This window comes from Lytechinus variegatus, chromosome 5 (assembly GCF_018143015.1).
Source record: "Lytechinus variegatus isolate NC3 chromosome 5, Lvar_3.0, whole genome shotgun sequence".
NCBI classification, from domain to species: Eukaryota; Metazoa; Echinodermata; class Echinoidea; order Temnopleuroida; family Toxopneustidae; genus Lytechinus; species Lytechinus variegatus.
Genome location: NC_054744.1, coordinates 30,142,334 through 30,154,805, shown reverse-complemented (window position 1 = coordinate 30,154,805; position 12,472 = coordinate 30,142,334). Strand labels below are relative to the sequence as shown.

The following is a 12,472-nucleotide window of genomic DNA, read 5'->3' as shown; positions in this document are numbered from 1 at the left end:
TGCCTGGTTAATATACAGGTATGTATAAACACATGCCATATCTTTTTGCAATAAATATATGAGCTTTCTATTTGTGGGCACTTCTCTCCCCCCCCCCCCCCCCCCTTCTAGTGGTTTGGTCATTCTTATACAACTCCAATTATTCCTGAAGTACATGTAGATTTGCCTAGTTAATCTGATGAAATAAATGCATTTCTAATGGCATTGTAACCCCCAGTGGTGCATGGTTCTAGCCAGGTTGAACAGAGTACCATTTCAGGGGCCCACACAATAGTCAGTCTCTAAAAAACTATTGTGTCTAATCTGTTCCTGGTAACCCCCCCCCCCCCCCATTAATTCATGCCTTTGAATACAGTAATACTGTATCTAACCTGCACTATAGTTTGCTTGTCCAAAGTTTCCATAGAGACCTGAAGCTGATGATGTCATAATGATGCGACCATACTTCTGTTTCTTCATGTGAGGCCACGCTGCCCTGGTAACAAGAAATGAACCCCGTAGATGAACTCTCTGAATCAGATCTGGGAAAGACAATCACAGAAATAGGGTAATGGAGGCTGTACATAAACAAATTATTTTGCAGCCAGAGGCTTAGGTAGCAGAATTATAAAAAAAAATAGAATACAAACATGACAAACAACAACATTGTGAGGTAATTATCATTAAATCAAAAGAGGAATTACATTTTCATTATTTAGAGATAAATGAAAGTAGTTGCAGTGAACACTGATTTCACAAGAAAGTGTGTGAAACCAAGCTTAATTATCACTATATCATTGAGGATCTAGATCTGGTAGTTACATAAACTGAACTTTGTGAAATCTACCCTGAAATATGTTCACAATGAAGATCACCCACCCAGATAAGCGCACGTGGGACAGTGTATTATTATTGCTTTGAACGTCAGCCCGACATTCAAAATTCAGAAAAATGTTTATATTTACCCCAGTCGACATCACTGATCCTTGCAAACGAACGATCTCTGAGAATGCCAGCATTGTTGATAACGATATCTATAATCATAAAGGAAAAGAACAGAAAAAAGATGAGAAATCAGTGATGGAAGCTATTCTATAGAATTATATTCATCAACTTTGTCTTTTGTGGAATGTAAAATACTAAATCAAATCAAATCAAACCAGGTGATAGCTTAATTTGATTTTTTTCTTTCTAATCTTGAAGTCGGGTAATATGATACATATACCTTTAATTTTGAGGGCGATTTTCATTTTGCCATCACTTCTCTTCAGCATCTGAAATCAGTGAAAAATGCTTACATTCAGATTAAAAAAACAGTTCAAAATTTCATACAGATTAGCAATGTGATAAGAAGTAATATACATGTATTTTTAATATCAGAGTGTGGAATCAAGTAGTCACACAAGTGTTTGTTGATTCAAAGGAGACAAAGTCTAGTCCATACAATCTTTAAACTTACCGATCCTTCCATAGTTATCAAGGGCAGTTTGCACAAGCTTATCTCCATCCTCAACAGAATCTACAGGAAATAAATTTATACATATTATATTATCATCAGCAAAAATTACAGCCCTGTCAGACAAGGTTATTGGACACGACAGGGCCTTGCTATATTGTATTGAAAAAAAAAAATGCTAGTGTTGTGTATGAGTTCAATCAATATCAAATTAAAGAAGAGTGTTGCTAAGGCAAGCACATAATATGCCCACCTGTAACACAGGAAATTAAATTATTGGTCAGGCAAGAAAAGTGGAAGGTGGTGACTTCATCTTTAACCTTCTGACCTCAAAATCAATAGAATTGCTGGGATCTATGCTAGTATCATACACACCAAATTATATGAGCCTAGATTAAGTTAAACTGAAGTTATCACGTTTACAAGGACTGCAGAAGAGTAAGATCAAAACGTGTCACTGTGACTTGACCTTTTGACCTCAAAGTCAATAGGCTTAATGGGATCCATGCTAGTACTGATCATACACACCAAATTATATGAGCCTGGGTTAAGTTAAACTGAAGTTATCACGTTTACAAGGACTGCAGAAGGGTAAGATGAAAATGTTACTGTGACCTTCCCTTTTGACCTCAAAATCAATAGGCTTCCTGGGATCCATGCTAGTATCATACATACCAAATTATATGAGCCTAGATTAAGTTAAACTGAATTTATCAAGTTTATAAGGAAAAGTTAACAGACGACCGGATACTGAGCATGATACCATAATAGGCGTTTAATAACCACAGAGTGTATGTTTGTAAAAGTCCAAAATATGTGCCTAATTATCCTGGTAGAAATATGTAACTGCTAAATAATTAGCGAAAATATGCATGACATTCCTGCTACTATAGGTGCCGTTTATTTTCCAAGCAATGATTATCTGTTCAACATGAGCTTGTTGGTGGTGGCAATCGCCAGTGTATTTGTTTTTCAACTTAGATATTACTATTTGACAAAAACCGGGTTCATGTTAATATATCCAGATCTAATCTATTCATGAAAACAAACCTAAATTCAAAGAGTTTCTCATGAAACCATGGTTTTGCTTCTTCTTCAAACCTGTATTGCTAATACAGCTGAATCCTACTGTATATTTTGAAAATAATTACCATAATTGGGAACAGCCTTTCCTCCTTTTGATCTGATTTCACTCACAACTTGATCAGCGGCCATCGCACTCTTTCCTTGACCGGCTCTGTCTCCTCCAAGGTCGTTGACTGGTCAAAGGTCAAATAGAAATCATAAGTATAAAATGAAAAAATTAATTTATACACAGAGGACCATATGGATAAAGAGGGAATGAAAATCACAACAATTCAAACAATGCCATTAAAAACCCCGTTAAAAAAATGGTAACAGGACTTTTGCTCCTGCGACAATTGCTCCGGGTTATTTCGTCTATTTATGTAAGGTTAGGGTTATGGTTGCAATAGGGTTTTATGCTAGGATTAGGGTTAGGTTTATAATAGAATAAAGTGTTAAATCCAGGGTTGAAGTTGGTCATTCCATTAGTGCGTGGAATTTACTGCAGAGAAATTGTCGCCAGAGCAAATGCCATGGAACCTAAATAAAGCACCAATTGTGGATAGAACCAGGAAAGAAAAAGAAATGAGGTGGAACAAAGAAAAATGTTGCCCTCGTTTTGGAAGAAGGCATATCAAATGTTGCCCTCTCTATATTTGGATTTATTGTAGTCTACGTAATACAGCTGTTTTAATAGTTTATAGCTATAGCCATAATCCTTGTATAGATAATCATTAGGGATATCTACTTGTACTTACCCACGACCGAGGCCCCCCTTGCTGCAAGAAGGAGAGCATATTCTTTCCCAAGACCTGTTTGAAAAAAAAAAAGATTACGGTGATTATATTTGTTACTAATTTTTTTTATTGTAAATAGCCAACTAAACCTCCACAGGAGATCCAGCCCCATGGGCTAACCAAAGGCTAACTGCACCTTGAATTCTAGGTGGATGAAAGTAATGTGAGACAATATTACAACACAATCTTTAAAGCATGCATGTATGTTGAGAAAACCCAAATTTGCTTTTATTCAGCCCAGGACAGGCTTTTGGATTTGTTTAGGTGTGAATATGCTCCTTCCAAGGAACATGCAGAAAGGTATATTTGGGGCAGACACACCCTGCCAGCTGGAGAAAAGGACATACCCCCCCCATGGGCATTGGTTTTCAACCAATTTATTGATATTTATTTCTTCATTATTTCTCTATATACATGTACTTTAGTCTATTTTTGTATCATCACAAGTTCTCAGCTTTGAGAGCAGGAGAACCTGTTTTTGAAGAATGGCAGGGTATTTCATCTATTGTATAAAATCATCTTTAGTTGTAATTCAGCACCACCGGCGAATTTACTTTGGAGCTTTTGTATGTTTTTTAAAGTAACAGAAAGAAATGACATGTATATGATTGAAACAATAATTTATAATAAAGGTTACCGGTACTTATTATGGTCAATCTAAATGCCTAAAGGCCTAATTTCATTATTTAATTTAAAATCGAATTATCACATAATGGTGGACTTCCCATTTGATGAAATTTTAGTGCTAACGATTAAATTTCAAAGAGGACAATATTAACATGATTTTAGCTGGCGACCAAATTGGGCCTGAAGACAAACTAAAGACTAGATCTAAGTGTATAGTCATGTATTGTATTACCAGACACTATTATGATTCCGGACGCACATTCGAAAACAATTTCATACCGTAAGACTTCCGCAATTCAATTTCAAAGAGCAATACATAGAACAAGATTGCAAAAACAAAGCGAAAAAATCCAAGTTTTGCCTTATTAATCTCTTAAATGACAGAAAATGATTAAAATATCATATAACATAGTTTTGCATTGACAATTGTTACATTTTCTAACAGAAATATGGGCCTGATTTGCAGAATTTCAATCTCGTCCACTATTTCGATCGAATGTTGAGGTGAGGTGTATTGTGGGTGATCGTCGGTACCCGTGCGCGAGGTTTACTGTGATTAGAGCCGTCGACGATCTGCATGGCATCGATATGACTTCATGAGCGTAACGATACGAACGAGCATAATATTGGAAAGTGCCATGGAACATTCAGCTAACAAGAAAAAAGAAAATAAGTTATTAAACACAAATTTATTACCAACACCTGCTCAGATTCGATATGAAAAAAGCAAACAAAAACTTAGAATTTACTCATGATATAACACACAAATTTGTTCTTACATCATTATAATCAAGGATATCTTTACCCCTACAGTGCGCATCCGGAATCATGATGTAATTTGTCACGCACGAAAATAATAATTGTTTTTCGTTGAGGGGTATGCGGCAAGTCAAGTGCGATGCAAAGAAAATGGTTGGTAAATATAACATAATTTTATCATATTCATAATATTTGGAATAGCAAGCGTGATTTTTTCTTGATTGTATTTCCTCTAGTTGTTGTTTTTAGAGGACTGAAATAAAGGTGTCCGGCAGTCACTCCTAGTACCAATGAGGTCCAAACATTACATGTATGGACCTCATAGGCGACATCAGTGCTAAAATTGGGTTAGAGATTTATGTGGATCTAAATTTATTGTAATTTCAACAAAAGTACTAGCTAAATTTGAGGCTTTTGTTGAAATTTTGCTTTAATGATACATTAATGCTTCAATAAGTAACAAAAAATTGAAAGAAATGAAGGGGAACTTACATTTTGACGACTTTTTCCTGATTTTCTTGGCAGTTGTCCTTCACTTCTGACTCTCGATCGGACCTGATATGCAGATCACGTATACGCGTTCTCGTCAGGTGATCGGTCGGTTATTCTTTTCGCCAGATGTTGATAATTATATATTTCATAACGCAGCGTTCATCGCAAATTTAGCTGAAAGAGATTGAAGTTGAACAGCGCAAGCTTTAATTTATTCAGAAATAACGTTTGATTGCACAAGTTTCGCCTCGGACATTTAGGATCATTTGGTCCCATATTGGCGTAACTACGGGGGGGGGGGGGTGTCCCTACCACCGTCCACACCGGGCGTCCACAAGCCAGCAATTATCTTTTTTCTCTTTTTTTAACCAAAATGCTTCCCCCCAGAAAAAAAGAACCAGGGTTAAAGAGAAAGACAATTATGATAGAGGAACACAAAATACTTTATTTTTTCAGCTTTTAATGCATCGACTTATAATCAAATATTAAATGGGGCTTAGAACATTTTTTTAAAAAGTCAATTAATAAAAATATTCCGCTCTTCGGGATTTGAGCTTTCATGAAATATCCGATCTTTTTCATGATTACCGAAAATACTTCAAATGTCAAAAAAAAAATTATCGGTGTAGTAGCTGATACCTTGCGCCCGCCTTAATTATTTTAATGTTGAGATACTTTGCTTTAATTTAATGAATTCCTAAAAGCATTAATTCTCAGATCATTTGTCGCAATCGAATGATTCGATTGGTAAGCTAGTTGTATAATTATTATGATTCATGAATTGTTTAAAATGTGTCTCTCTATCAGTTTTGAATATTTAAAAAAATGTCAGCTCGTGCTTTTTGCTCGCAATATTTTGATTAGTAAGAAATTCTTGTGTATGCGAGTTTGATACATAAATAACTAGAGAGAGAGGGGGGGGGGTGTCCCTCAGCTACTTGTCCTTGCTTATTCCAATTTTTTTTATTATGCTCGTGTTGTGAGTATTTCAAAGTCTTTTCTTTTTCTCACCCTTTTTATTGTCTCGGAGCTTCCCTCTATTTCTTTGCTACGATGTATAGCCCATCTTACTTGTTTCATTTTTTTATGTTCTCATTTCATTGAAAACATAATTATTAAACTGACGTAGAAGACTTTACAACAAAATTTTGATATTGTTTTTTCTTGTTTGTTTGGCTTTCTTTTTTCTTCTCCTCAGTCCTTTTTCTAATTAGTTTCCCTTTCCTTATTTTATATTATTTCATTTCATGAGGCATCCGCCAACTTATATACAACAACAAACGTTAGAGGCGGATATCCAGTAAGGGGGCGTGGTGGTGTGCCCTCTAAAAAGAGGAAAATAGGAAGGAAAAAAAGCAGGATTTATCTTGGTGAAGATGATAGTGGTGGTGATGGTGGCGGTGATGATGATGATGATGATGATAATAATGATGGTGGTAGTGGTGATAAAGATGAGAATGAAGTTGGTGACGATGATATGATGATGATGTAATTTTGTCTTTAAAAAAATAATAGTGCAAAGGCGAAATCATTTAAAGTTTATTATGAAAATAGCAGAAAAAAATAATTTGAAAAATTGTACGTATGCGTATGGAAAATCTATCCCCCACCAAAAAAGAAAAAAAGTGAGATTTTGTTTTGTTATTTGTGACGGCGTAGGCCTATGCGAACAGCTGTGTGATATAATTATGGTAAAAAAAGTAAATGAAATGCCAAGAAATACATGATAATGACTTTTATTGTACATTCAGTATATCAGTAGATAAATTCATACTCGTTCCAAAAAAAGAAGAAAGTGGGTATATTATGGACCATTAAAAATGGGCAGTTGCTCTATATATTATATTACATAGAATATATAGAGCAACTGCTCGTGTGTAGCGGTAAGTTATTCACCTGATCTACATAATTCATGCGGCGCACGGCGCGTGCGCAATGTTTAATAATTATTGTTGTGAATACAATGAATGTCATCAAAAACATAATAACACAGATCAAATAGTGCCAGCTCGACGCGCAAAATGAGAAAAAAATATATATTTTCTGCCCTGATAATTTGATAACCCTAACCTAACCCAATTTCTAAGTATTTTTATCATAAACAGGATAACTATATACAATGATTGAAATTAACTTTATATTCTTTTGCGAACAAAATGAATATGAAAGACAGCTTTTTGATAAAGAACACAGTTTTAGAGCGTTAGAGCGCGATTTATACCTACAACCGCTAACATAGGCGGATCCAGGGGGGCCGAGGGGCCCGGGCCCCCCTATTGGCGGAGCAAAAAAAGAAAAAAAAAGAAAGGAAAAAAGAAAAGGAAGGGAAAAGAGAGGAAAAAAGAAGAAAGGCAAACATAAGAGGAGGAACATGATTAAATGAAATAACATTAGGGGAAGACTCTTAAAATAATTTTTTTTAAAATCTATTTGTTAGGATAAAAAATTTTCGCTCGCGCTTCGCGCCTTATTGTCTTTTAGGGTATTTGCATATCTTGCTCAATATGGAGCTTGAAAAATCAAACTTTGAAGTCATTATACAAAACATATTTCAGCTGGGAAATTGAACTTTCATTATTTTGTTTCATTTACAAATTGATTTTTAAAAAGTGCTCTGTAAAAATGTCTGTGATATCATCTGAACATTATCATTTTCTGCTTGCGCTGCGCGCTCGCAAAATTTGAATTTTCAGGTACGTATTATTTTCCTGTATTCCATAAAGTTCTCAAAAAGTTCCCTATTCAGGTCAGATTGTTAAAACGTATCAGCTAGCGCCGCACGCTATAGCATTTGGATTAGTCGGTTATGTATATCCCAATATTAATTCTAAATCAAACTAATTTGATGACAGTTTATCAAAAACTTCGACTCGCGATTTCTGCTCGCATTGATAGATATATAATGCCTCTTATGCATAATTACAAAGTGCTTTAAATGTCCAGTTTTCAGGCCATAAAATTAACACATTTCGCGCTCCCATGCGAGAGAAATAGGAAGATGGTCATCAATTTCATATGATGACATAATGCCCTCATAGCATGTTCCGGTCCTATGTAAAAACTCAAAGTAATAAAAATAAAATACATCAGCTCTTTTTTAACTGTGATCCATCACAATTCACAATTTTCCCACAAAGTGTTTGCATTACAGAGCTTAAATTCACCCTTTGTTATATCATATATTTTTAGCTCGCGCTTTGCGCTCTCTTTATTGATTTTCATGATAAGAAAGTTACTTAGAATACCCAAATTCTAGGTCGAAATCTAAAACACACGTTAATTCAGATACGCAGATTGTTCTCTATTTAAATCATTATCCAGTTTCAGATCACAATATCAAAAAGTGTCTGCTCGCGGATAAATAACTTATCCTTTTCATGATAAAACATGAATAGTGCGTCCAGAATCTTTCCCCATAATTTTGTTTACCCATCACATTTCTCCTATTTTCTCCTCCCTTTTATTTTCCATTAATTTTTCTTTCGTTCACTTTTTTTCTGTCCTCTTTTCCCATAATTTATTTTACCCATCACATTTCTCCCTATTTACTCTTCCCTTTTATTTTCCATTAATTTTTCTTTCGTTCACTTTTTTTCTGTCGCCTTTCCCCTTCTAAGTTCTATTTTTTTTTCTCGTCTCACCGCTTTTCCTCATCCCCAGCCCTCGATCGACGCCCGTGCAGATTCGCAAACAATATCAAGAGTATATGTCTACTTGCAAGGGCGGAAATCTCTCCCCAAAGGTAGGGGGACCAGGGGCTGGAAAATTTGACAAGCAAAAAACAAACAAAAAAAGAAGGTTTATCACCCTCTAAAGAAGGTCATCTTGACCAAAAGAAATTTGACAAGCAAACAAGCAAAAAAAAGGGGGCATGCCAAAAGTAAGATCGTCTCTTCCAAAATACATTTCGAATTTGAACGACATGACCAAAAATAGTAGGGGGACATTTCATAATGTGCCCCCTACTATTTTGGGTGAGGGGACATGTCCCCCGGCCCTGGGGTTTGCGCCCATGTGGGTGGGGGTGTTGCGCCTCCCTATCGGGATCATATCACAGCGAGTATACACTCTTCCATATTGGAAGAGTGTTTACTCGCTGAGATTTCGATCTCACACATAATTTTATAAAAAAAAATAGAACAGCTACGCCTTGAACACAGGCCAAAATGCCTAACGATTTCTCCGCGGCATTAACAACTCTCGTAAAGGGCGCTCCATTTATAAATAACGTTGCATGAACAGCTCTCTATGGCGACGAAATTTACCGCGGAATTGCAGCCAGCAGCGTGGGAAATTGGCAGAAAATTCAAGAAGAGAACCGGTGAGTACCGATTTAACAGTATTCATGTATTAATTAATATTTATTTAATCATAAGAATAATTTTTTTTTACGGAAAGAAAGCTTAGTTCTAAGCTAGGGCGGCCCAAATGCGCGTGAGTGGAGTCCCAGTTTCTTAACACGGGTAAGTATTGCGGTGTCGCCTAGAGTGTCCGGCAATAGGATACACTGCCATAACTAGTTGTACTAACGTTGTCCCGACACAATTTAGCGCATGTGGGACTGGGACCGAATCAGACATAACTCTCGGCCTGGCTGCAACTTACCACCTCCTGCCCCTGTAACAAGTGCAACGCGGCCGTCGAATCTTAGATCCTCCCCCATTTTCAACCGACTTCTAATTTCTAGCTCGAACAGATCAAAGAGTTAAATTCAGGAACAGCTATCAGAGTAAAAATATCTGAAACTCTATTTGTGATAGATATTAACTTCGACCAGGGTCCAAAATTAGCCTTCATTCAGCCGCTCACACGCCTACAAAAGACATATCCCTCCCCCCTGACGAGCTTGAAATGTTTTTTTTTTTGGGGGGGGGGTACGTTTGAAGAGCTTTTTGATTGAAGACCTTTTTTTTTTTTTTGCTTGTCAAATTTTTCGACCGGTTTTGCCCCCCCCCCCCCCTGTGGAAAATCCCAGGTACGCCAGTGGTGGAATACGTGCACTGTTAAATCAATCCTTTATCCTTAAAAAAAAATTCCTGCAGTAGCAGTGGTGCAGAAAGGATTTTTTCCCGGGGGGGGGGGCTGGGGGGTCCTAATTGCTTTTTCAGGGGGGCAACATTTTTTTCTGGTGTGTTTTTGTGTCACTAGGGCGGATCCGACATTATTTCATTCACTCGTCTTCCTCCTCTTATATTTTCCTCTTCATTTACCTTCTGTCTTTCTCCTTCTTTTCTTCTTTCTCCCTTTTTTCCTTTATTTTTTGCTCTGCAAATTTTTTCAGGGGGGCACACAATGTCAGAGGAAGGCACGTGCCCCCCCCCCGTAGCTACGCCACTGTGCAGCAGAGTTTCGAGAACACCTGTAATATCTTACCAGATTGTTTAACATTATATCATGTAAAATTACAAGAAATTGGTATTTGGTGTATGGAACTTTATAAATTTCCTTAGATAAAACATCACTTCCCTTTTTAAACAGACCTGTTCTGTTAAATTGTAGATAAAATTCCTGTTTAATCAATATTTACAGAATGATTCTGTTATTGCTTTCTGCAAAATCTTTTGTTTTTTGGAAACTCAGGGTTTTTTTCAAAGGACAAGTCCGCCCCAACAAAAACTTGATTTGAATAAAAAAATAAAAAAATCAACAAGCATAACACTGAAAAATTCATCAAAATCGGATGTAAAATAAGAAAGTTATGGCATTTTAAAGTTTCGCTTATTTTCAACAAAATAGTTATATGAACGAGCCAGTTACATCCAAATGAGAGAGTTGCATGATGACATCACTCACTCACTATTTCTTTTGTATAATCATATTAAATATGAAATATTTCTATTTTCTCGTCATTGTCATGTGAAGTGAAGTTTCATTCCTCCCTGAACACGTGGACTTCCATTATTTTAACATTTTGTGCTTCAGGCAATGGGGTCCTAATCATCAAATTCGTAAAAATTGAAATATTGTATAATTCAAACAATAAAAAACAAAAGGAATAGTGAGTGAGTGACGTCATCGACTCTCTCATTTGGATGTAACTGGCTCGTTCAAATAACTATAGTGTTGAAAATAAGCGAAGCTTTAAAATGTCATAACTCTCTTATCTTACATCCGATTTTGATGAAATTTTCAGTGCTATGCTAGTTTGATTTTTCTCTATTTATTCAAATTAACATTTTCCTGTTGTGGACTTGACCTTTTACAGCGTATTTAGGCCCAGCGCATTATAAATCAGCATTTATTTAATTGCTTCGAGCTCTCATCGTGTGTCCATCGTGTTTTCTGTTATTCATATTCTGTATTGTTCCTACTTAATTACTTTGTTAATTTGTTTGAAATGAAGAAAAAATAAATTCAATCAATCAATCAGTAAGATTCGTATGCTCTTCATAAATTCCTCTAAACAGTCCTTTAAATATCTCGTTTAACCCCCCAAACGTCTGAGCTATTTTTTATATGTGGCAGGGCCCGGATGCGGGGGTTCTTATATCTCGGCCGCCGTTCGCGCGATATCGCCGAAATTTAGCGTGTCCATTCTTTACTACATAAACTATAGAAGTCAGTATAATAAAATATTCTGAAATTAATATTTTTTAAGGAATAATTTAGGCCCCTTTGCCGAAAATTATATTTGCATATTTAACACCCAATGTCACTTCAAATATTCCTCCCCACCGATTGCGAAACCGGTAATATTTTCCTCATGTATTTCTTTTTTCTTAGAATCGTATTTCTTTGTTGTTGTTTTCTTTTGTTTTTCATTGTTTTTTCGATTGAAAAGAATTATTACAGACCATTTTACAACTAAATTAAACCCTAATTTAATAAAGCAGAATAAGTTGAATGAAAAATAATCACCTTTTTTTGAATTTCATCTCCCATAGACTTTAATTGTACACAGAGGATAAAAAATTCGGCATGACATTGTCTCGTAAATAGTCATGTAGCGTCGCGAGTTTGGTCTCTACTAAGGTGACCGCACACCTCTGATTGGTCTGCGACCCGATTTCAGAATAAAATATACGGTAGAATAAACATTGATGCTAACATTGAGACTTGGAATATCTTACTTTGTAATATTCTAAATCATCGGTACGAATACGTTTGTTCAAATTTGTGACTATTATGCTATCATCCTTCTTAGAATAAAAGCGAATTTAATATCTAGTCAGACGTCATAGCAGGTACGATTGGCTACGATTTGTAACTAATTTGGCCTTTACTCCGAAATAAAGGCTTGTAATTTTTCAAAATGGTTATATTAATATTTTATCAATTAATTTAAACCTCAAATAAA

The 12,472-nt window shown here is 35.8% G+C and overlaps 1 protein-coding gene across 1 annotated transcript in view; it reads right to left on the bottom strand.

Annotated features, from left to right (window-relative positions):
- The window catches only part of LOC121415898 (peroxisomal multifunctional enzyme type 2-like), a 32,274-nt gene extending 22,298 nt beyond the window's left edge, over window positions 1–9,976 (bottom strand). The window contains exons 1-6 of the mRNA XM_041609279.1: window positions 9,781–9,976; window positions 3,259–3,312; window positions 2,587–2,694; window positions 1,439–1,498; window positions 945–1,013; window positions 372–521 (exon numbers count right to left, since the gene is read on the bottom strand). Of these exons, the coding sequence (XP_041465213.1) occupies window positions 372–521; window positions 945–1,013; window positions 1,439–1,498; window positions 2,587–2,694; window positions 3,259–3,312; window positions 9,781–9,838 (499 nt within the window). The 5' untranslated portion in view covers window positions 9,839–9,976. The remainder of the gene's footprint in view (window positions 1–371; window positions 522–944; window positions 1,014–1,438; window positions 1,499–2,586; window positions 2,695–3,258; window positions 3,313–9,780) is intronic.
- Between the last annotated feature and the right edge of the window lie 2,496 nt (window positions 9,977–12,472).